The 23,553-nt window shown below is 33.9% G+C and overlaps 3 protein-coding genes across 5 annotated transcripts; 2 read left to right on the top strand and 1 right to left on the bottom strand.

Annotated features, from left to right (window-relative positions):
* The first annotated feature begins 594 nt into the window (after positions 1 to 594).
* On the top strand, positions 595 to 14,460 carry LOC149907919 (lamin-C-like). 2 transcript variants are annotated; one of them, XM_090103036.1, is made up of 10 exons: positions 595 to 1,164; positions 4,933 to 5,065; positions 5,336 to 5,534; positions 6,262 to 6,383; positions 7,159 to 7,299; positions 7,853 to 8,058; positions 8,686 to 8,944; positions 9,710 to 9,931; positions 10,302 to 10,394; positions 13,123 to 14,460. In XM_090103036.1, the coding sequence occupies exons 1-10, from the start codon at positions 734 to 736 to the stop codon at positions 13,165 to 13,167; spliced, it is 1,851 nt and encodes a 616-aa protein (XP_089959162.1). In that variant the 5' UTR covers positions 595 to 733; the 3' UTR covers positions 13,168 to 14,460. The 2 variants fall into 2 exon arrangements, with proteins under 2 accessions (XP_089959162.1, XP_089959161.1); XM_090103035.1 differs by having other exon boundaries at positions 7,156 to 7,299.
* Positions 11,571 to 13,111, bottom strand: LOC149907920 (uncharacterized). Its single transcript, XM_090102402.1, has 4 exons — positions 13,090 to 13,111; positions 12,285 to 12,507; positions 12,099 to 12,158; positions 11,571 to 12,024 (listed from the first exon to the last, which is right to left on the bottom strand). The coding sequence occupies exons 1-4, from the start codon at positions 13,109 to 13,111 to the stop codon at positions 11,997 to 11,999; spliced, it is 333 nt and encodes a 110-aa protein (XP_089958528.1). The 3' UTR covers positions 11,571 to 11,996.
* A 2,751-nt stretch (positions 14,461 to 17,211) lies between the features above and the next one.
* Positions 17,212 to 21,529, top strand: MESR6 (misexpression suppressor of ras 6). Of its 2 annotated transcripts, none has more exons than XM_090103430.1 (4): positions 17,212 to 17,469; positions 19,725 to 20,536; positions 20,975 to 21,220; positions 21,391 to 21,529. In XM_090103430.1, the coding sequence occupies exons 2-4, from the start codon at positions 19,751 to 19,753 to the stop codon at positions 21,487 to 21,489; spliced, it is 1,131 nt and encodes a 376-aa protein (XP_089959556.1). In that variant the 5' UTR covers positions 17,212 to 17,469; positions 19,725 to 19,750; the 3' UTR covers positions 21,490 to 21,529. The 2 variants fall into 2 exon arrangements, with proteins under 2 accessions (XP_089959556.1, XP_089959557.1); XM_090103431.1 differs by lacking the exon at positions 17,212 to 17,469 and adding an exon at positions 17,514 to 17,639.
* Positions 21,530 to 23,553: the final 2,024 nt, after the last annotated feature.

The raw sequence follows: 23,553 nt of genomic DNA, 5'->3' as shown, positions 1-23,553 counted from the left end.
CAGAGTATATGTTCAATATATTAGTGCATAATAATATAATACGGAGCGTGTTTTATAGTTAGTTTTTCAGGCTTATTAGTAAATGGTTATTTTATGCGTACGACTAGACTTTTATCAGCCATTGAGAGGGCCATCCATCCACAATCACCCTCGCCATCAGACAAATCTGCGTGTGAATGTATTTGTTTTCGGTTCGGAGGGTGGATTTCGCGATTCGTGTAGTGAATGTAAGGCTTTATGTATAGCAATGTAGTGGTGCCTCAAGCTTCTTTCTGCTCTCATGGTGCGTATTCAGTAATGTATCTTCATAGCTTTATATATAAATTTAAACACATTACGCATGCTATAACAATCGATGATTGATAAAACTAATCATTTGGTAATACTGGCTTGTTGCAACTTATTTTTTATTTCCCCAACTTAATCATATTATTATTTAGCACTTTAAATAAAATATTTCAGAGTACGACACATTTAAAAAAAATGCATTTGCGTGAAATATTTAAATAAAAAAGACAGATACAGGGTTTTAAATGTATCGGAATTTTATTATCTGTAGTAATTGACATAAATGTTGGTAACATTTTAGTATGACTCAACGGTCACGTGACCACATTAGCTTGGGTTTACAGGTTGAAGAGAAACGGAGTTGTACGCTTGCCTTCGATAATAAGGTGTTGTGGAATTATTTCCGCGTGTATTTAGAAAATAGTGACTGAAATAAATATTCAAAATGTCAACAAAATCTAAAAAGACTGTTACGTCGTCTTCTAACATAAGTGTTGTGTCATCAGTGCAAAGCCCACCACAATCAAGCACTCCTGTTGGTAGCCGCCCTTCTAGTTCTGCCGGCCGGCCGAATAGCCCTCTAAGTCCAACGAGACACAGTCGTTTACAAGAAAAGGAGCATTTACAAAATCTCAATGACCGCCTTGCAGCCTATATCGATAAAGTACGCCAACTCGAAAGCGAGAATTCGGGGCTGCGTCGTGAAATACAAACCACACAGGAGGTCGTCACACGCGAGGTTTCCAACATAAAGGGAATGTATGAGCATGAATTACAAGATGCCAGAAAACTGTTAGATGATACATCCCGCGAGAAGGCTAAGTTGGAAATCGATCTCAAGAGATTGTACGAAGAAAACGATGACCTAAAGAAACGGTATGTTGTAATAAATTTTCATAACAGTGTAAGCATTATGTTATAGTAAGCTCTAATTAATTGGAACACGTTTTATTTGTGCTTATATTTTAGCTTAGATAGGTTATTTTTATTGAAATTTCTTCCGGCTAACCTTAGCACAGTTTACGTCATCGGCGGCATTTCATTTCGGGCACGCAATGACGAGCGCGCGCGACCTCGCCTTTACGACACAGTGACATCATACCTCGATATAACAAACCAATTGTATACTACCAACATGTCCATTTAATGTTTCAGCTAACCATTTCACTCAAATAACTTTGTATACAATGTTTGTAAACAAATGTTAGGTAGGTACAACATTATGTGAACTGAGTATTATATTTGTTAAAAATTAAAAATACCTGACCAGCATTAAACAGAAACAAACAATCAAATTTAGATTTACCTCACAAATCTAATAAGCTTCGTATAATCTTGGCCTAAATAATAAAAAATGGTTAATGTCCTCATTTACAATCTATTTCAGTCAAGGTTATTTACTCATTATTTGATTCTCTATTTGCATTTTCTTGTAAACATATGTGATATATGTAAGTTTCTTTAGTTATTAGTAATTTTCACATTTAAAAGCAAATAAATATTCTTAAGACTTTAAATAATATTAGGTAGTACTATTTGTCAAATTTATAAAATGATGAACAAATTATAAATTTATAAAGAATAGAATAGAAAAAATTGAACACGAGGCGGGACTCGAACCCGCATCCTTTCGTGCCATTCCGGGGCGGATGCCTGACCAATTCAGCCACTCGTGACCCACCAGAGCAATCAAATTTATTATATTCTTTCAGTTTTATTTGTCTAAGGGACACACCTTTTTCTATTCTTTATAAATTTATATTTATAAAGCATTTGAATGTGATGAACAAATTGTTTGTTAAAGCAATAAGCATTGCTTATTGAATTGATTTTTTATTATAAAATTTGGCAAATTCATATTAAATATGTTTTATTCCCTGTATTACAAAAAAATTATTGAATGACTAATACAAAGTTTGCTTAACCTACTAATTACATTTTATAATAAATATACCTGAATAAATATTGCATTTGTATATGGTTAAAATAATTTATTGTTTTATTTGTTATTTGAGATATTTATTTAAATGAATAATTGATACAGAAAAAGAGGGTTCACACAGATTTATTTGTTCCTTTTGCCATATTGGCAGTATTTAATTTTATTGAATCAATTGTATTGTCTTTCTATTTAGTGGAAACAGATGCATTTGCCTCATAGAAATTCGCTCTCATTGAAACTTGTGTCATGATTTCAGCGAATAATAAACCTGTAAGTAACAATTTTGGAAAAAATTCAGTTGCGTATCAATTAACATTTTTATTTTGTTTTTACTTGGGATTGTCCCATTTGGATAGCCTTATAAGTAGCCTCAAACTTGCTTAATTATAATTTATATTTAGATCAAATATTTTTCTTGTTTACCACTTAGAAGTTTGTTGTTATGTGGTCTTTAATTATAGGTATTTCCTGCATCTGACAAATTATGCATCATATCCACCATGGAGTGTCATAACTTCCTAATGTTTTGTTTTATTGTACACCAGTTTTCAGCCCGTGGATTTGCCTGCTCATCTGATTTACATTGTTAAGAATAGAATGAAAATCGTTTTGAAGTTTATTGTGAAAAATTCGTTTCATAATAAGTAGTCATAGTTTAAAAATGCAACAGATAGGCACAACAGTACAAGATCATACTAACTTTATATTTTTTGAGTCATTGGCTCATACATTTTATAGGTATTTATGACAGCACTATTTATAGGCTATCCAGATGGGTAGGGCTACCTTGACTTCAGGTTGTTGACCATGAGAACTAAGTCACATCGAATCGACCTTACGCCCACAGAATTACAAACAATTAAATACGTAAACATGACAAATAACTTATGTGACATCACTTTACTTAAAATCCAATAATGATAAAATACTAAAACCGGCCAAGTGCGAGTCGTACTTGCGCACGAATGGTTCCGAACTATGACCCCCTTAATATTTTATTTTTATGAATTTTTAGTATTTGTTGTTATAGCAGCAACGGAAATATGTACATCATATTTTGTGAAATTTCAGCTTTCTAGCTATCACGGTTTATGAGATACAGCCTGGAAACAGACAGACAACGAAGTCTCAGTAATAGTTAGGGTCCCGGTTTACCCTTCGGTACGGAACCTTAAAAATTATATTCAATAATGTACAATCAATGTTGATGTTAAAATTTTACGATACTTAAAATAACATCCGGCGATTATGTGAGAATGTAAATCGTAAAGCTCGCGAGTCGCGTCGATGACGTAATTTTATCAAATATAACCGTGACGTACCCTTGCCCCCTCGTTTATAAAGATTTTCAAATGAGGTCAACCTAACATCGTTGTTATCATTATAAATTTTATAATAAATGTGCTCTATTTTATATTTATTTTGTACGGGATATATTTATATAACAAAGCACGCCTGATCTCCCGCGTAGAGTTATCCGTTATTTCGCAATTTTCATCACATGTGTATTTCTTATGTACCAATGTATAGAATAAGAAACGGTATAAAATAATATTGAAGAAAATTTAATTCAAGACTTTCCTGTAAATTAAGATGACTTCAGTTAAACCATTGTTATTCATAGTTAGCCGCCGTAACTCGTAAGCGTACAAAGAGTTAACAGGGGTGGTGAAAAGGTAGTGGTTCTAAGCCAAGCTTTTTCTCAAGTATCGATGGCAATTTAAGTTTGAAAACTCTTGTTAAATATGTTGTTTTTGTAAACAATTAGGTACGATAGATTACGTTAAAATTGAACTGAAATTCCTTGGTTTTATACCTACATACCTATTTGGTTTTAGACACGAGATGAAGTAATCTTGTGATGGATATTAGTTGGTTGTACCTATAGTAGAATCTCAACCTTCAATGAGGTTGTTTATTTACAGTGCTTATTTTGTCAATGACACCATTACCTTGTACCGAACTACTAGTCTTTGCCGTAAAAATGTCTGACTAAGTTATGTTACGTAATCATTATAAATAGTACCCAATGGTCACAGGGGATAACGAAAACATTCGCAGTTCTAATCTTTATTCCGTATGAATAAAGCTTAAAACGCTGTTTCTTACGGCTTTGTAAATTTGATCATGTAAATTGTAAACCGTGACGTGGGTGAATAAAAATTCATAATATTTTATGCTGTCATTGTGTACAAATCGTGGTTATAGGTACATGGCATGTGTAATATTCTTTTGTACCTAATTTAATATTTTTTGTTAAAAAATTTAAAAAAACTAATGCCGGCAATATTGCCTGGTGACAAGTACTACCAGGCAATTTTGTTGCTCACGCTATGATAGTATTCAACGTCATTGAAGGGGACTCTGAGATTAATAGTTCAATATTTAGGGGTTATTTTGCAAAATTCAATTCAGTAGCGGAATCTAGATAATGAATATGCGTTCCGCCTCTTTCTTTTATTTTCTGCAACCAAAAATTATTATCTTTCCCATTACGCTTACTGGAAAATAAAAAATAGACCTACCTATGGCCTTATAATGCTATATTTAAATATGTATTAAACTATATGGATAGATAATTGTGTATTTATATTTTAACATTAATTGAGCGCATGATTGAAGATAAATATTAATTACATTTAATTTTTATCTTCAATCATTATTTCTGGACTTTAATTATTTCTCATGTTCATCTTATTTAGCTTGGACAAGAAGACAAAAGACTGGCAACAAGCAGACAATTTGGCGCGTCACTACGAAGCGCGGTTCACGGAAGAAAGCAACAAATACAACACTGCCCTTGCTGATAAAAAGAAGGCTCAAGATGAAGCTAGAGTATGTATTTTAATTTCTAGCAGACACACATATTAAATGTTATTCCCAATTATTCTAATTAAATGTGCATTGAACTTTGTATTGTTTTTGATAAAAACCAGTTCTACGAGTTTCCATTTCACGTCTGTGAAAAAGAAAAATAATTCCTTTTTCAAAAATTGCCGCGCAAATTTTATTCATAATATTTTTCCTTAACTTTTTCAATAGTTTTGCAAATTCGCGCGCGAATAGTTTTGTATGTTTAATTATAAAATTTACGATTTTTACTAGGACCTCGCCAAGGAATTGGAGAAATTGCGTAAAGTATACGCCGACACGCGTAAGACCCTCGAGGAGGAGATGCTTTGCCGCATCGACATGGAGAACACGGTGCAAAGTCTACGGGAGGAGCTCTCTTTCAAGGACCAGGTGTTCCAACAAGAGTTACAAGAAACCCGTACACGCAGACAGGTCGAGATTTCTGAAATTGGTAAGTATTTACTTCCTATAATTGAAATATAACACCATTACATTTGTCTGGTTTCGTAATACATATTATACGGTTTGGATAATTTTATAGACGAAAGTTATTCCAAGTTCCTAATAACTGTTTTAAAAACTTGTTCTCTTATATATTTCGGTACATTGTGTAGGTACGTAGATTTATTTCGAGGTTATCGAAGCATTACAAAGAGGAATTAATTAGACTTAAATTATCTATAACGAGTTCTGAAATAATATTTATAAATACAGTGAAATTCGAATATAAGCAGACATTTTGTTGTTGAATGTTCTAATTTGTTTATTTTACATATTTACTAAAGTTTTTATGTTTATACTGAAGATGATATAATCATTAATAATACAAAATGTCATAGTTATTTTATAATCACGTATATTAAAGCATATTTTAAAAAACGTGTTCATTTATACATTATAACTAAAAATACCTAAGCATAATATATTACTTTGCTATAATATATGCTTTTGTTATGTAGAAAAAAATAAATAACATTTCCGGTTTAAGTATTTACGTGTTAAAATGCAGTCAAATGCTTTGTATTATTGTGCTTTGTCATTAATATTATCTTATCAAGTGTTTGTTGTTTTCATTTAATGATAACTTCGAAATTGAAAATTGTTACTTTAATAATGAAGTTTAATTCAACAATTAACTTTTTACTCAATTTGAAAATAATTTAAACTTTTCAATACAGATGGTCGTCTTGCCCAGCAATACGAAGCTAAGTTACAACAGAGCCTGCAAGAGCTGCGCGAACAACAGGAGGCCAATATCAAGGCAAACCGGGATGAAATCGAAGCTCTCTATGAAAATAAGGTATATCTTTATATTATCATGACTTCCTCAAACAGCGATTTTTATTCATTTTATCATTGGTAACGATGTGAGCATGTAGGTACATGTACTAATAAGAAAAGAGCGTGGGTGCTGAGCACACGTGTCAGAAGTGAAACTTCTTTGGCAAGATTCTAAGATACCAAAATTGTCGCCTTACTCCATGACGCGACCTTGAAATTTTACTCTCAATGCGCCTAAAGAAGTACACATGCACAAAGATAAATATCTTTGTGCATTATTATAATTGTTTGAAGGTTTTTTATATATAGGTACAAGAAATTTCTTTACACACAACGATAGCAGGCGCGATAATTACGATATCTTATCTTGAAAAATATCGCAGCGATCGCTCTGTAATGTTTCGTTATAAATAAATTGCTATTATGTAAGCTGTGTGATTAAGATCATGGTTGAAATTGATATGACATGTAGTAAACATAACAAGAGATATTTATTTTTATCAAAACTATGTGAAGTTGAAAATTATAATGATTTTGTTTAGCATTGGGCATTGCAAAATAATATCTGAGTCAGCTCATTTAGGATATAATGTCTTAATTATTATACGGTTGAATTACATGCAATTAACTTTGTTTTAAAAAATAAAAACAAAAAGGAGAGATATAAGTGTTTATTTGTCATATACATTTCATAGAAACAGCACAAAACATGTCTAAGAATAATTAGAAACTAAACATTGACAATAAATAATTATGTGCTTTTTAATTACAAATAAATATTATTCCGCAAGCAGTTGAAGAACCTACAAGCGGCGTCGAACCGCAACAGCAATGCCGCTACCGTGGCCGTGGAGGAACTGCGCACGATGCGCACACGCATCGACAGCCTCAACTCGACGCTCAACGATCTGGAGAACAAGAATGCCGCGCTTAGCGTAAGTTTATTTATTTATTTTATTTATTTATTTATTTATTTATTTAACACTTTATTATACATATTGTTGTTATAAAATGGAAAAGAAAATAACGATCTCATACAGCTTTAATATGTATAATGGGGCGGCCTTATTACCTCAGAGTGATCTCTTCCAGGCGACCCCTTAAAACCCCAAAAGTTTATTGTTTTGTAGCAAATTTTAGTACAAGAAATATAAAACATGCTAAAATTGCCTATTAAAGTGTTTCTTGTTGACCTAAACCGGTGTGTCCATATCGTAAACCTTCGGAAATATTTACAGGAATTTCATTTGAGACATTTTTAAAGAATAGAAAATTAGTGCACGAGGCGGTATTCGAACCCGCGAATTAAATTACATTTTTTTTCGACAATTTTATCAAATATTTGATTTCTGTAGATTTGTTAAATTCCAATAGATCCTGTATCAAATCTTCCTGCTATACCTGCATGTTCAAACACATATAAAATATTTTTTCCATAAAATATATTCCTAATTACGTTAGAAAACTAATAACAATTTCTTCCACTAGAACCGTTGCCGTGAACTGGAACGTCAACTTGAATCCGAACGTGCTCGTCACGCCGAAGACTTGGCGTCTCTCGAACAAGAGTTGGCTCGCTTGCGGGACGAGATGGCGGCGCAGTTGCGGGAATACGCTACACTCATGGATATCAAGATATCGCTCGACCACGAGATCGCTACCTACCGCGCGCTTATCGAGGGCGAGGAGGATAGGTTAGTGTGATTTATGTACGAAGTATGTAAATGGGGATGTGTAAAGGCTGAAAAACCCTTTGTAATAAGCAAGGTTGTTTTAATATTGTAGATAATGAACATTTCACGTCAATAATAATTTTCTTAATCGAGATCTACAAGTGCAAAAGTTAACTGTTACACCGCTTCATTTCATCTATAAATCATCACTACATAGTATAAAATAAAGTCGCTTTCTCTGTCCCTATGTCCCTTTGTATGCTTAAATCTTTAAAACTACGCAACAGATTTTGATGCGGTTTTTTTAATAGATAGAGTAATTCAAGAGGAAGGTTTTAGTATATAATTTATTAGGTTTTAGACAAAGCGGGCGAAGCCGCGGGCGGTAAGCTGTAGTATTTATTCTCACTAAAACTAGAAAAGTTTACAGTTGCACTGTTTCATTTCTCCCATAAATTCAAAACACAAAGCTTAATTTCCAATCGCCCACAGGTTGAACCTGACCTCCCAGTCCCCTGGCCTTAAGTTTGAACATTTCACGTTAATAACAATTTTCTTAATCGAGATCTACAAGTGCAAAATTTAACTGTTACACCGCTTCATTACATTTATAAATTTTAAATAAACTAAATTTCCAATCGTCCACAGGTTGAACCTGACCTCCCAGTCCCCTGGGCGCGAGTCCCGCACATCAATGAGCGGCGCGAGCGCGAGCGGCAGCGGGCGCATCACGCCCGGGCGGCGCGCGACCCCGCTGCGGGCGGCGCGCAAGCGGACGCTGCTCGACGAGAGCGAGGAGCGCAGCCTGCAGGACTTCAGCGTCACCTCCAGCGCCAAGGGCGACCTGGAGATCGCGGAGGCCTGCCCCGATGGCAGCTTTGTGAAGATCAGGAATAAGGGGAAGAAGGTATTAGTCAGTTCAATAAAGAAACGAATCTTCAATGGCGGCCAAAGCTGACTTTGACAGATGGTAGGATCAGCAAAAAAGAAAATAAAAATAACGTAAATTGATAATTATTTTATTAATTATTTCAAATTGTTTGTTAGCAAACTTTTTTGTTATTGTATTTGTGTATTTATATGAATTATCATATTTACGTATACAGAATGTAATAAAATCCCCATAATACTTGTAATATGCCCATTAAACTGAACAACTTTTCCCAAAGAACATATTTTGTCAAATTCCAATAAAACATTATTTACTTTCGCAAATGCATAATTGTCATTGTAAATTTATGATAAAAACTATTATAGGGAAAATCAAATACATTTTAGTAATTTTATTTTTCCATTTTTTTTTTGCATACCGTGTGTGAGCGAGAGGGAATGATAAGCGCCGCCATTGAAGATTCGTTTCTTTAAAGAACTGATTAATATGCGTGTTATTGTTGTTTGGATGTGATAGTGTAAATTGAAAAGGACAAGAATAATAAAGAGTGCACAAATGTAAAATTATACCTAAATGTTTTAAGTAACATTTCTTATATGAGAATTATTTTATTTCATATTAAATATGTATAAATTCACAACCCTCTAATGATCAAAATAATCTATTCCAGTTATTCAATTTGATTTTGGGGTGTAATTGTGCTGTTAATTTCTAGTGCTGTCTAAATTGTAGTGCTCTTCATCACACTTACTTACTTACACTAATGCACCTCCACAACAGGAGCAAAGCCTCGGCGGCTACCAGCTGATACGCAAGGCGGGCGAACAGGAGACCCTGTTCAAGTTCCACCGCACGGTGAAGCTGGAGCCGGGCGCAGTGGCCACCGTGTGGTCGGCGGACGCGGGCGCGGACCACGACCCGCCGCGCGACATCGTGATGAAGGGCCAGAAGTGGTTCGTGGCCGACACCTTCACCACGGCGCTGCTCAACACCGACCAGGAGGTGGGTACCTAGTGCACCGCACGGTGAAGCTGGTACAGATAAAAGGAGCGTTTGAGCTGAGCACACGTGTCAGAAGTGAAACTGCTTTGGCAAGATTCAAAGATACCAAAATCGTTGCTTTACTCCATAACTTGACGGTATTGCCATGACCTTGAAATTTTACTCGCAACCCAACTCAATAAATTTTTAAAAAATTAGTACTAGTTCAGATATTATATGAGTAAAGAATTGACTTCGTGTAATTTTACAACGATTTATCTATGACTTATACAAGAATCCTGTCAAATTATATAATCATGTATTGAAAGCGTCATTTTATTGCTAGCCAATAATATAATATAATATACCTAATAAAAATAATGTTAATCAGGAGGTGGCTGTGTCGGAGAGACAGCGGCGGCAGGTGAGCACGAGCGCGCAGAGACACCGCGAGCTCGCACACAAGTTCCCGCGTCGGGAAGGGGTGCGTATTTTGTGCTTTTTATTGTTAATTATATGAAATGGAGTATTTTTCAGTTTACTTTTTGTAGTTTGAATGCTTTAAAATAATCGTAAAATGTCATGGTGCAAAGAAACGCACATAACGCATTAAGACGATACACAAAAAAAAATCCACTGCTTGGCGGGCGGAGTCTAATAGCTCGCTATCGCGAACGCGGGTGTGCACGAAGTCATTCTTGCAAACTCGCCGCGCTGCCGCTGGCCGACTCGGGACAAACATGTATGGAGTCGTCATACAGTTATAATATTGTTATACATATATTTAATTGTTGATTTATTGGTTTTATTTTCTTGCTTATAAACACAAAATTATCTTCTTTTTAACAACTACTTAGACATTATTAATAATTATTAATTATTATTATTTCGTAATGTTTACTTTATTACAAAATAATACAGGTTATAAATAATCTTTAAAATAACAAAAAATATTGTTACTCTGAAAAAATGAAATGGTACCTAATTACGCGGACTACTGAATTGATTTAGATAGAATTTGATGCTGACGTAGATATTACATCATGCCCAGAAATGAAAGGTACTATTTCTGAAAGAAGTTATAAACCCTAATTCTTCTCAGTCAAAGTCAAGAGTGGAAGATATCGCTAATACAGTAAAACTGATGCGAAACTTTGGATGTTAATTTGTATATTTTTTTGTTAGTTGTTACTTAATCACGTCAAGACTACATTACCAATTTTGATAAAATATAGCTAATTGCCTGGATTTACACATAGGATACTTTTTATCCGAACTGAACACTTCTGTGGGATAAAACAGGATTCACGATATAACCTAATTCCACGCGGGCAAAGCCGCGGTCAGAATGATATTTTTTTAAATAAAAAAATTGTTTAAAAAAAACACAAAATATATGGACGCATGTATTTATTTTTTGCACTCTATTAAGTATAATTGTAATAATTCATTACAAATAATCAAAATAAAATAGCCAGAACAAAGTTAGGCCCTGGTAGGATAGGTAGGCAGGTACAGCAATGTGAGACGAACACTGGCTTATTTATACCAATAATAATGTATTATAAACATTAAATTAAGTTTACTTTCTAACATAATTTTTGTTGTTAGAAAGTAAACTTAATTACACACATTACTCACATTAGCTAATATTATTAGCTAATGTGAAAACGAATCAACCAATCATCCCACAACAATGAAATGTGCACACAAATATTCATCCAAATCGGTTCATGTGATTAGGAGGAGTGACTGCAGCGCCATCCTCCGGGCCCAATTGTGTTTCCAGATCACCCAGGAACTCAATTTTACTTACACAAAATTTTTCGAAATGAAAACTCACATTACTATGTAAATATGAATATAAACCGGTTTTAGTACTAAGCAATTTCCCGCACAGGTGTAGTAAGTATAAATGAAATAAATATCAACATCAAATTCTTTATACAACATACTTATCTACCACCTACTAAGAAATTCTTGAAATTTTTTCGTATTTTTTTAAATATAATACTACTCCAACGAGCTCCTGTTCCATAATTCCATATTACGTCCACCATACTTCCACTAAGTTCACCATGATTTTTTATTTCTTTGCACTTTGTTGCTTCTTGCTAAAAATGGAATCATGCGATAAAACCAGTAGAGCGTTGATAACATACATTTTTGACTGAATAAAGGTACTTACGAAGGAGTGGGTTCACATTGTGAACACAGTGGGTTTATTTTCCTTCTGGATTCCGGATTTCTGAAAAGATTATTTATGCTATAAATGAAAAAATCTTACACATTCGTTATGTACTTAAAACAGGGGTACATATCAAACATCGTCTATAATACAATTATCATCAAATTTAAAATAAAACCAACTTACTTCATTAATTTGTTCCAATTGTAAGCATTCTTTTTCCTCCAACCTTTATGTTTCTTCTTCTTATTTTCTTTATTGTCCCCATTTGTCTCATTTTGTCTTATCGTGTTGTCACCCTTTTTTACGATTGCGCAAGCGACACAAGTTCCCCGTGTGACGGCCGTAGCGGGAATGACTCGTGCAGCGATCGGGGTAGGAAGGTACAGGGCGGCTCTCGCTATATTGGCTGGTCAGGCGCTAATTTCAAGTATTTCTTGTTTATTTCAAAACCATCGCATATTTCAAAATTCTAACACGGTAGACGTATAGGTTGTATATTTTATAGTTAATATCCAAAAAGTCGTAACTTTACGTTTGTTATTTTGAAGATGCCAGAGATTAAAAAAAAATAACAATGAGAACTTTGTATTTTTTTTCTATCGAGAAAATATCATGGAATCATGTTTCTAAAACGGTAGACGTATTGTGTTACTATTGAACTTTCTTGTCAAGAATTTTCATCACGACAACTTTAATAATATAAAAATTACGAAGGTTTAAAAAGGACCGTAAATGTTAGAAAAATTAATTCATCACCTTAAAATATATTATTTAGGGCCGATTTTTCAATCCTTGGTTAAAACTTACCCATCCAATAAATAATTACGCGATGATATTAAAATGTCACCTGTAAACTGTCAAATACGGGCAAGAAGAATACATTTTTGATATGGTAGTTTAATACGTTATTCAACGAATAAGTTTTAACCAACGATTGAAAAATCAGCCCTTAGACAAATAATGAACGATTTATTTACTTGTCTTTGACCATTATTTTTAATGTTTCCCATTTATATTACAGCTTGGCGAAATCCGCGAGGGTGAAGAGAATTGCCGTATCATGTAACACCTAGTAGATAAAACGGTTGTATCCAATGATCGTGTTCGATTTACATCGGTGCCTCACCTTTCTCTACTTAGGGTTTGCCGGCTAGGCTTACCCCTTTATTACAGATTTATTTCTATAGAAACAACAAAGTGGCTCGATAGATGGATCTTAATCTAGCCGTTCCAGTAAAGAAATGTTTAATGTGAACATTTTTTTTAGTTTTAAGTTGCATACTAGTGGAGTCTTATGTTTTTCCCAATTTGTGTATTTTTTTTGTATGAAATCTCTTTAATACTTTCTCTAATAAGAAGTCAATTCACGCATCTTCATAGAAATATATTTTAATCACGCATTTAACTTTTTTCTTATTGGAACGGCTACTTTATGTTTCAAACAATGAAAATATTTTATAAGTGTCTCTCTATTATGGTGACATGGTGTTTGAGAACTTCAAGTTCGAATTTATAGTTCAATTATTATCATCCTTTAAATCTTAGAAACCAAGCTAACAAGTCGCTCGATTTTGATTTTTAGCATTCAAGATCCGCCTATCGTGCCATTTTACGCCTTTCCGTATTGGTTCTATACGACCATTTTTATATTATACATCACTTAATATTTAGTATTGAACTTTTCCAATAATTTCAAAACATGAAGCCACTCGATGCCTTATTTGGCTTCGCCCCGTAAGCTCAGTGAACAAAGTACAAAAATGTTTGGTTCACTTTGTGTTGGTAAGTGTAGAAATATATATATTTTATTAATTATTTAACTTTAAGATCCCCACCCTTAACATTTGCGCTAGACAATGAATCGTGTCAGACGTTTGAGATAGCCATTGCGTATTAAGCAGCAATCAGTAGATAAAATCTACAAAATATCATGATAGTTAGTAGCTATTGACTAGAGTACTAGAGCATCATTAGTTCGTAAGATTAAGTTGACCACGTTGCATTGGTTGTCAATTTAGAATAAGCTACATTTTCATAATTATAATTAAATGCTATTTTTTTATAACAAACACAGGTGCAAGTCTCAAATTGTATGAAGCATTTATGACGATATTCAAATGGGCTTATATTATGTGTTTATGTAATTTGGTTTTCTAAATTAATTCATTTAGTACTAGACTTTATTTAAGAAAATGTACTTTCAAATTTAGGCGAAGAGGACAGAATCTAATTGTTTTTCGTTTGTGTTCTATTTTTTTTAAGTAATCATAGAATACTTTCAATTGGATTAATATTATTACTTCCTTTTGCAAACTACATAACATTATAAAATAATAAATTTATATTTAGTTTTAATCAATTGTGGCTTTTATTTTACACCACCTTTCCTTTTATTATATGTATTATGTATTATCTGTGCCAGTACTATATCAGTTAGTTACACACAAGCTTCGCTTGTAAATTGTACTCCTTACTTTGGGATGAAACTTGGATGAAACAATAATAAGTTATGAGTTAAAAGATAAGGTAAATAATGTTAACTTTCAGGAGTTCACAACATTTTAGTTTGAAGAAATTATTTGCAGTTTTATAAATCTTTTTAGTGCTTTTTACTCCTTTTATTTTTGTAATATTTCAATTCAATCTTATTCTTGCCTTATGATGTCATTGATAGAGAACTAAGAATACACACCCAAACTATCAAAGATTTTGAATATTAGATTTCGCTGTTGCGCAACATGACGACAACTACGTGACTACGTAGACTAGGGCCACACTATAGCAAATTTTGAAGATCTAGAGCAGGCTCCAAGGAGATGTTCGTTTGCAAAAATAGCGGACCTAAATCTGACTTCTGATATATATTGTATAGGTCCCAGACATCCTATAGACAGATGTTGCCAACCAGTTTTGTGGTCCCCCTGCCCGCACCCCGGTAATTAAATATGGCATACAAAGAAAAAAATAAAAATTTCCAAAACATGCCGTGTGGGGTATCAAATGAAAGAGCTTATTGAGTAAATCACGAATATATAGCATACTATATACATTTCTTACACTTTCTCTAAGATTTTTTAGAAAATTTACGAAAATGGTCCATTTTTGAGTTAACTTTAAACCACTATAGATTGAAAACTCATGAATATATTTTTTAAATTGTTATTTTAAATAATTAACAATAGTCCATTGTTTATGATTCAATAGTTCGTAATATAATATAAGTGAGCTATGTGGTGGATTTGATGAAAATAACTATATACTATATGAACTTGAAAATATACTCGCTATCTTTGAATGCTCCCCCCACTCCCCCATGTAACTATTTCACTGTACGAAATATTGAATCGTAAACAATGGACTATTGTTAATTATTTAAAATAATAATTTAAAAAATATATTCATGAGTTTTCAATCTATAGTGGTTTAAAGTTAACTCAAAAATGGACCATTTTCGTAAATTTTCTAAACAATCTTAGAGAAAGTGTAAGAAATGTATATAGTATGCTATATATTCGTGATCTACTCAATAAGTTCTTTCATTTCATACCCCACACGGCATGTTTTGGAAATTTTTATTTTTTTCTTTGTATGCCATATTTAATTACCGGGGTGCGGGCAGGGGGACCACAAAACTGGTTGGCAACATCTGTCTATAGGATGTCTGGGATCTATATAATATATATCAGAAGTCAGATTTAGGTCCGCGATTTTTGCAAACGAAACTCCACTGAGAGTCCGGTCTAATCGTGCCATTATGGCCCTGCGCAGACGGCACACTTTTTGTGCGATCGAGTCTGCGGCGCACAAAAAGTCTGAATGGCGCGCAAAAAGTCGGTCGCGGATTTTTCACAGACTCAACGCACACGACGCACATCTTCGATCATTTTGTCGGCAGAGCTGTAGGGACGTAGACGCTATGGAAATCGTGTAAAGTGTGCGCCGTCTGCGTTAGCGCGCGTTGAAGCAAACGTTCAATTCTTTTCACACACTTTTGTGCGGAGCGGCGCGGTGCGGTCTGCCCGAATTACACGGATTTTTTGTGCGCCGGACTTTTTGCGCGTCGTGTGCGTTACTGCATATAATTTCATAGGTTCTATTTTCACAGACTAAAAAGTGCGTCAGGGATAGTCTGTCGTCTGCGCATGGCCTAAAGATGTCCCACGGCGAATGTCGAGAAGTTGCCACGAAAAATGTCCCATGGCGAAGACAAAGTGGTAAAGTTGGGTAAAGTGTTTGCCACAAAATATTCCCCACGGCGAAAGTATAAACTATCAACTAAGTTTGGCCGATCGACCCCTAGGCCGCGTTTTCTTGCAGATGGAAACGCGGCTTTAGGATCGGCCACATTGATATTAGGTGTTTCCACGCTATCATTACCAACTGGACTATGGGTGCTAAATAAAAGATTGAAAAGTAAGGAAACCTTTGCATATAATAGAGAAGTCATAATGATTCTCTATCTTTCCGAATTCTGATAATCATACCATAAATAAATAAACGTGCATACTCGACACTCAATTAAGCTTGTTTTCGATGACTCCTTCATTTTATTTACCCCAACTCCAGGGCATTTCATTTTTATAGTACTGACAACATAATAATTAATTAATTTTGAAAAAAGTCCCGTCAACGCGGCGATATCCGCGCCGATAGCGCCGCGTTGACGGGACTTTTTTCATAGCGAATACCCAACCCAAATACCTAAAATAAAAAAAAAATATTTTGTAATTAAATGAAGGGTTGCATGCACAGGTTGCATGTGGCATTGGACTACTACAAGACTACTATATTACATGACGTGTAGACAACGTGTAGATAATCCGTTACACCTTAGCAAGATTAATTGATAAGCAAAGACCAATATTTTTAGTAAAATAAATTCTAAACAAGAATATCGAGCTCTTGTGTCTGTTCTAAATATAAAACAATTTTAAAACACGTAAAAGAGTGCGGTCAGGTCTTACTAGTAAAAACTGGATGTGAATGGTTTTCATTTTCAGCACTAAATAGTCTTACTGTGAATTGCGTATTTAGATTTAAAAATGACATTGACTTTGACACTGACACAATTAACAAACACCCTGTCAATGTCACATTCAAATTGTTTTGATTTATTTAGACTATAAAATATAAAAAATTTCGAAAAATGAAAATCAGTATCAATATCTAAGTAATAAAATATTATTAATTTTATTCTTATTTCGATAATAAATACATACAAAAATTAAAAAGCTCTTAATTTACCATGCATTAAAGAAATGTTTGTGTTAAGAATAGCACACCTATTGAAAATAGATAATTGTAATTGAATATCAAAATTTTTTACTCTTCTTTGATTTGAAGCAAACCTCCACAAATAAATTAAAATGTAAGTTTCATTCATGTTTTATTTGTATCTTTAATATTTACAATTTTGACTTTAGTACCTAGTTGAATATAGGGTAATTGTGCTATTAAAATTTTTTGAAACAAATAAATTGTGTGAATACTTCATATTTAAGTTATGTACCTACTGTGGAAAAAATGGAAAGATTGTTTGTAGGTACTCTCTTTTATAACACAGATATAAATAACAAAATATAGCCATAATTTACACAGTATTTCTCTTATATTTAATTTCTCCTCTTATTAATTCACTCCATATTATAGGATGATAGTGTCATCAGAATAAATCATAAACACAACTGATTTAATGTGTCATATCTGTAGTGTACACTGTACAGTGCAGAGTAGAGATTTAGGTTAACCTTACACAAATTTGGGTAATTGTGGATAATTGTGCGGCAAGATTAACTCCGTAATTCCTTTTTGATGAATCAAAAGTTCACCTGAATGTTACTACTTTCCCAATTACCCTAAATCCTAATGCGCTATATTTCATATATTAACTATGTTTTTTTTTTAATAGGAAGCAGTGTGTGACCTTATCAAAGATATTTAAAATTTAAATATTGAATATTCACAATTCTGTTATTTATTCCAATGTTCTGTTCGGCGCAATGCTCACAACGATTAAGCTTGTAAAATTTAATAGTTCCTAGCGTTACATATTCATTTGAACCTTTTTGTAAAAGAGGAAACCATTGTATCGCCTGCGGTCGTGCTTTTGCTCAGTTCAAGTTTTAACAAAACGACATGTTTCAATGAAATTCAAGAACGACTAATGTTCGATATTCTGTTACAAGCCCTTTCCAACTTTTACGATTAAGACTTATGTAACTTTACGACATCAAATATCCGACTTAATTTACTTTGTAACTTAACCTGACTTTAAGCATGTTGATGAATGCGAAAAAAGTAGGTTGTAACCCTCGCTTTAAGGGCTTACATAATACTTTTAACATAATTTTAATTAATTTATAATTGCCTGAACACCTGGAAGCGTATTCTGTGCGGTTGTTTTTATTTTTGTAACAGATTTTACTACTACTTTGCGAGCCGCAAATGCAATTAACTAGTGTTATGTCATATTAGATTAATCTTATGCATTATGCAGTACTATACTTATTTGAGCCGCTTTTTCAATATAATGTCATGCATCAGTTTATTTTTTTCGATTAGGACATTTTGTTAATTGCCGAAATTCAATAATTTTTTGACGCTACACCTTCTGACATGAAAATGCTTGAAAATTTTGTTTTGATTATAAAAACCTAATGTGTCTTATAGGCCCATAGAAGTCCAATTCGATTTACGTCACATAGGATAGTCATATTAAACATCCGGGCTGAACAGGCGCGGTTTTCGCGCCTTGACCCGTGTAGGAGTTACGACGCAATAGGTCAGGGGGTGGGAGTGCGGGGTCTGTTTGGACGGGCGTAGTAGCGTAATGACGTCAGTGGCGCGCAGTATCGACCCCGCGAGCCGTCACAACACCCCTCCCTCCGTACCAATATCATGCCTTCAGTAACGAGCAACTTCAAAAGACTGAATGTAAAATAGGACTTCATGATGGCAATCATCTCGAGCACACTTAAAAGTGCCTAAACGAAGGAAATAAATATGTAATTTGCATTCAGTTTGCGATATGTCCATATCGCAAACTGAATTCTATAAAAAGTTACACTATGACAAAAAAATACTCTAATGAATTAAAATAAATGGTAGCTTGAACTATATTATACTCAAATTAGAGTAGTGTGAAAACGTCTTACTTATTACCTATATTAAGAAGAGGACATCGTGAAAATGTAGAGCATGCGTAGATAACATTCAATAGATCTAGTGGTAGGCAAACACTGTAGAAAATCACGTGAAATAAAAATGTTTGCATAAAAGCAGTGTTTGTTTGGTATTGCGTTCTATCACTGTCAATTCAGGGCTACAAATTATGAATACACCAAAGTCAACAACCAGTAACAAGTGCGCAGTTTCCCCGATATATATAAGGGCGGAATTTTCCTCATTTCGGCTTAAACCTTGACCCACTTTGAGACCCCTCTTCGGGCTCAGCAAAGATATAATGTTATATAGGCTACTTTCACGGAAACACTGGTAGAAAGCCTCGCTCCATATTTCAGAACAAAAATTTAGCTACCTATGACTTAAGTAGGTTTTACTTTTATTATAAGTATAAAACTTTCAGGTTATACTTTGCTAATTTTTTAAAATTTGTCTTTTCAGTGAAAATTGGTCAGCGCAATTAAAATATGAGCGAAAGTAAATCTATAGAAAATCTAAAACGCTTCAAAAAGATTCCTATATATGTAGTGGAGGAGCATAACGATGCCTTACAGTTTATATATTCAGCTATCGGTGGAAAGAAATTACCGTTAGAAGGAACGACTTTATTGCACTTAGATGCTCACCCAGACATGCTTATTGATCGTAAATTAAAAGGAGAGGAAGCAAGGGCAGGGAGGAAAGTTTTGCAATTATTACAAATAGAAAATTGGATTGTGCCGTCGGCGGCCGCCGGGCATATAAAACGCGTGGTTTGGATCAGACCACCGTGGGCGAATCAATTTGCCGACGGCTCACGGTTTATTCACGTCGGAGACCACCCCGTTACGGGCTTTCTCCGAGTAGATAGTAAGGAAAATTACTATTTGTCTGATGCACTTTACTCGTCACAGCTTGTGAACAAAAGAAAGTTTATGCTAACAGTCGCAGAACTAAGTAATCGTGCAGATTGTGATATAGAGCAATTAAGTAATCAGCTCGCTATCGACGTCCCATTTGTTCTCGACATCGATCTAGATTTTTTCAGTACCGCAAACCCGTTCTTAAATATATATGAAAGCATAGGATTGTACGATTTATTGGAAGATATATTCCGTTTCGATTTGCCTGAAAATGATGACATTGAAGCCCTAGAATTAAATATGCAGTCTCGTGAACAACAATTGCAAGAACTAGAAGACTTATTTTTGCATTTAGAAGAGCATGGCAATTTAACGGAATATAAAGGAAATAAATCAGAACATTATCACAAGGTAAACTTATTGTATTTATGTGTGTATTTATTATATTATGTATGTATATATTTACCGATATCGATACGATATCTGTTTACATATATGTATTTATTAGTATATATAAATGTTTATTAATATACTTATATGTGCAAGCCACGAGGAAAAAAAATTTGTAGTACATATTATTATAATAACATCTTTAATTTTTAATTTATTATGCACCACTGACCACCATACTCAGCATTTGTCCTAGTCAATTGGGTTGCCTGGCAGAGATCGCTGTCAGCGATAAGGCCGCCCTCTGTACATTGATATAAGTTATTATGTGTTTTAAATTGTCCTATATGGTGTACAATAAAGTATTTTTCATTCATTCATTCAAAAGGTAATTCCAAAACTGCCCAAAAACGTTTGCATATTTCCGGTTTTCTTATTTTTATTTTTAACGTATTTCAGGTATTTAATTTAGTTCCTATAATAATGCAAGAAGCCAAGCGATTAGGTGAACGCCCCGACTGGTGGGCTGTGTTCGCGGGAGGCTGTACGAGGGACCAAGGAGGGCTCCCTCATCACATTAGCACTGAGGATGAAATTAAACAAACAATTGAAAATTGTTTAAAGCCCTTTTTGGAACGGTTACCGAAACCAGTATTGATTACTTTGGCAAGATCTACAGATGATGGATATTGTCCTCCTCTACAGGTAAATTAAATTATGAGAAAATTATGAAAACTTCGTCATTTTTATATATAACTAGTGTACTGTACTTAATGTACAAATCATAACTGGCCATATAGATAAATTTAAACCTGTTGTAAAGATTAACGAATTTGTGTTTAAATATAAATCTGATAATTTTTATATACTTACAGGTGGAACTAATACAATCACACGTGCTGCGTATTATTAAAGAAGTCTACGATAGCGAAGAACCTGTGTTACATTACCTACAAAAGGATGCAAAGGAATAAAATTATCGTGTTAATGTTGTACCTAATATTAAGTAAGATTAAAGTGTTATTTTTGAAGCCGTCTTTTTATTTGATCGATATGTATTACAATATTTATATTTTATTTTGGGCTCGTAGAACGGCGTCACTACGGCGCAGAGACTCAATTATTGTGCCAAATGCATTACCATAATTCTCTTCTAATGTGTTTAACGAACATCTACAAGATGAAATTACGCTTTTTAAAATATTTCCACGGCTGCATTTTACAATGTTACATGTTTCGTCATCATATCTATGTATTTATTTTGGCTAGAGGAAAGATTCGTATAAATAGACTCAATATTTCGCACACGCATACGCAAACGCATCAAGTGTTCTCATTACATGATGTTGTGACATTTTATTCTTTATATTTACGTTTGTCACCCGTCTGAACTAAATTTATCTTATAATAAATTTTAAGCGCCGCACAACACAATATTCAAAACATAATAGCTCTTCGTTCATCACGATGCGATACGTTTATCGATGTGCTAATTATATTTTGTAATAATTTGTTGATTTATAATAAATGTAAAATGAGAAATATAGCTTTACGTAAAGATATTATTTTAGTATGACTACGAAGTGCAGTAAAAGCACGCATTGCCATCCTTATTTCTACTAATACCTATCTACTATTAAGCCAGTAAGCATAATGAAGGACCCAGGTTATAATTTTAAAATATCATTCTGGGCGAAGCCAGGACACGCGGCTAGTAATAAAATAAACGCATCATTTCCTAAAATAATTAGTGAAAGTATAGTCTTATTTATGTAGTAGATTATGTGTTAGTTAATTTCTGACAAGCGTTGAGTATAGGAGTAGGACTTAGGAGCTTTTAATTTCGTAGCGTAATATGATATGTACCTACTACCTTTATCCTCATTCATTCATTCAACCACGTGCGTTTATCTGCTCACTTGAACTTAGAAACTCATATGCTAAATTCTTGATAGCAGGTACATAACTGAATCGATTACGGTTGGCCTACCAACTTTTATCCTCATGCAGCTTATTGAAGTGGTACCTATCAGAAATACCTATGTATTATAATTTCACGAATTAGCTGAATGATTTTCACATTGTCCGATGAGAGGGCTGCTGTGAAGTGGCAAGTTGTTAGCGAGAGTCAGTGTCACCGATTGTCAGGTCAGGTCAATTAGTAGAACTGGAGCAGGGACGACTTCATCGGTGCAACTTGCAATGCATAAGTTTTGTTCTTTTGTATTCGAGCTCCTAATGAATGTTGATCACGTCTTAAATGTCTTTGAAAGCTTTCTGGGTTTCAAATGGATGGAATTTCAGATGGACTAAATTATTATATGGAAAAGCTTTTTCATTTTTTAATTTAGATATTATACTGGAAAGGTTCTGGTTTAAAAATACATTTAAGTGTTTATCTGACAGTGAGACGAGATTAATAATAACAATGTACTATGGAAGAAATGCAATACATAGTAGGTATTGAATAATCCGCCCCGGCTTCGCCCTAGGTACATTTTAAATAGCCTATAGCACTTTAAAGAGCGCACTCTTCAAATTTGTATTATTATAGTACTTACTTACCTATGTGGCTATGTGTAATATGTTTTTTCTCATTTGTGATGAAAATTTTGTATACAATTTAGAAACTGCAATTATACTTCGATATTTTTGTAACAGAAAAGCAGCCAAATTACACTTGAAGTAGGTAATTATTTCAATTTAATAATAAAAAAAAAGACCTTACAAGTAATAGGAATAACTGTCACATTATGCCTCCGTATTCGCAGAGCTACCGATGACGAGCTTTTGAAAAATAAAACCCTAGAATGAGAAAAGTATTTCCAAGATAAGACGGATTGTGTTGAATACTAAATAGCATTTGCAATGTTTTGACGCCCACGCAAACAGGCGGTAACATTAAGGCAATTTAGTCGGAGGAAAATGGTATCTAATCATACATAATATCAAGCATTACTTTTGATTATAACATCATTGATCGGCCAAACAATTTAGTCCTTCGATTGAGGGCGATTGGGGTCAACTGCACATCGAAG

The sequence above is a fragment of the Colias eurytheme genome, chromosome 6 (assembly GCF_061535395.1).
Source record: "Colias eurytheme isolate Ceu_HAF_F1 chromosome 6, ilColEury1 Martin Lab GWU primary, whole genome shotgun sequence".
Classification (NCBI taxonomy): Eukaryota; Metazoa; Arthropoda; class Insecta; order Lepidoptera; family Pieridae; genus Colias; species Colias eurytheme.
The sequence above is the reverse complement of the archived record's forward strand: the minus strand, read 5'-3'. Positions and strand labels throughout refer to the sequence as shown.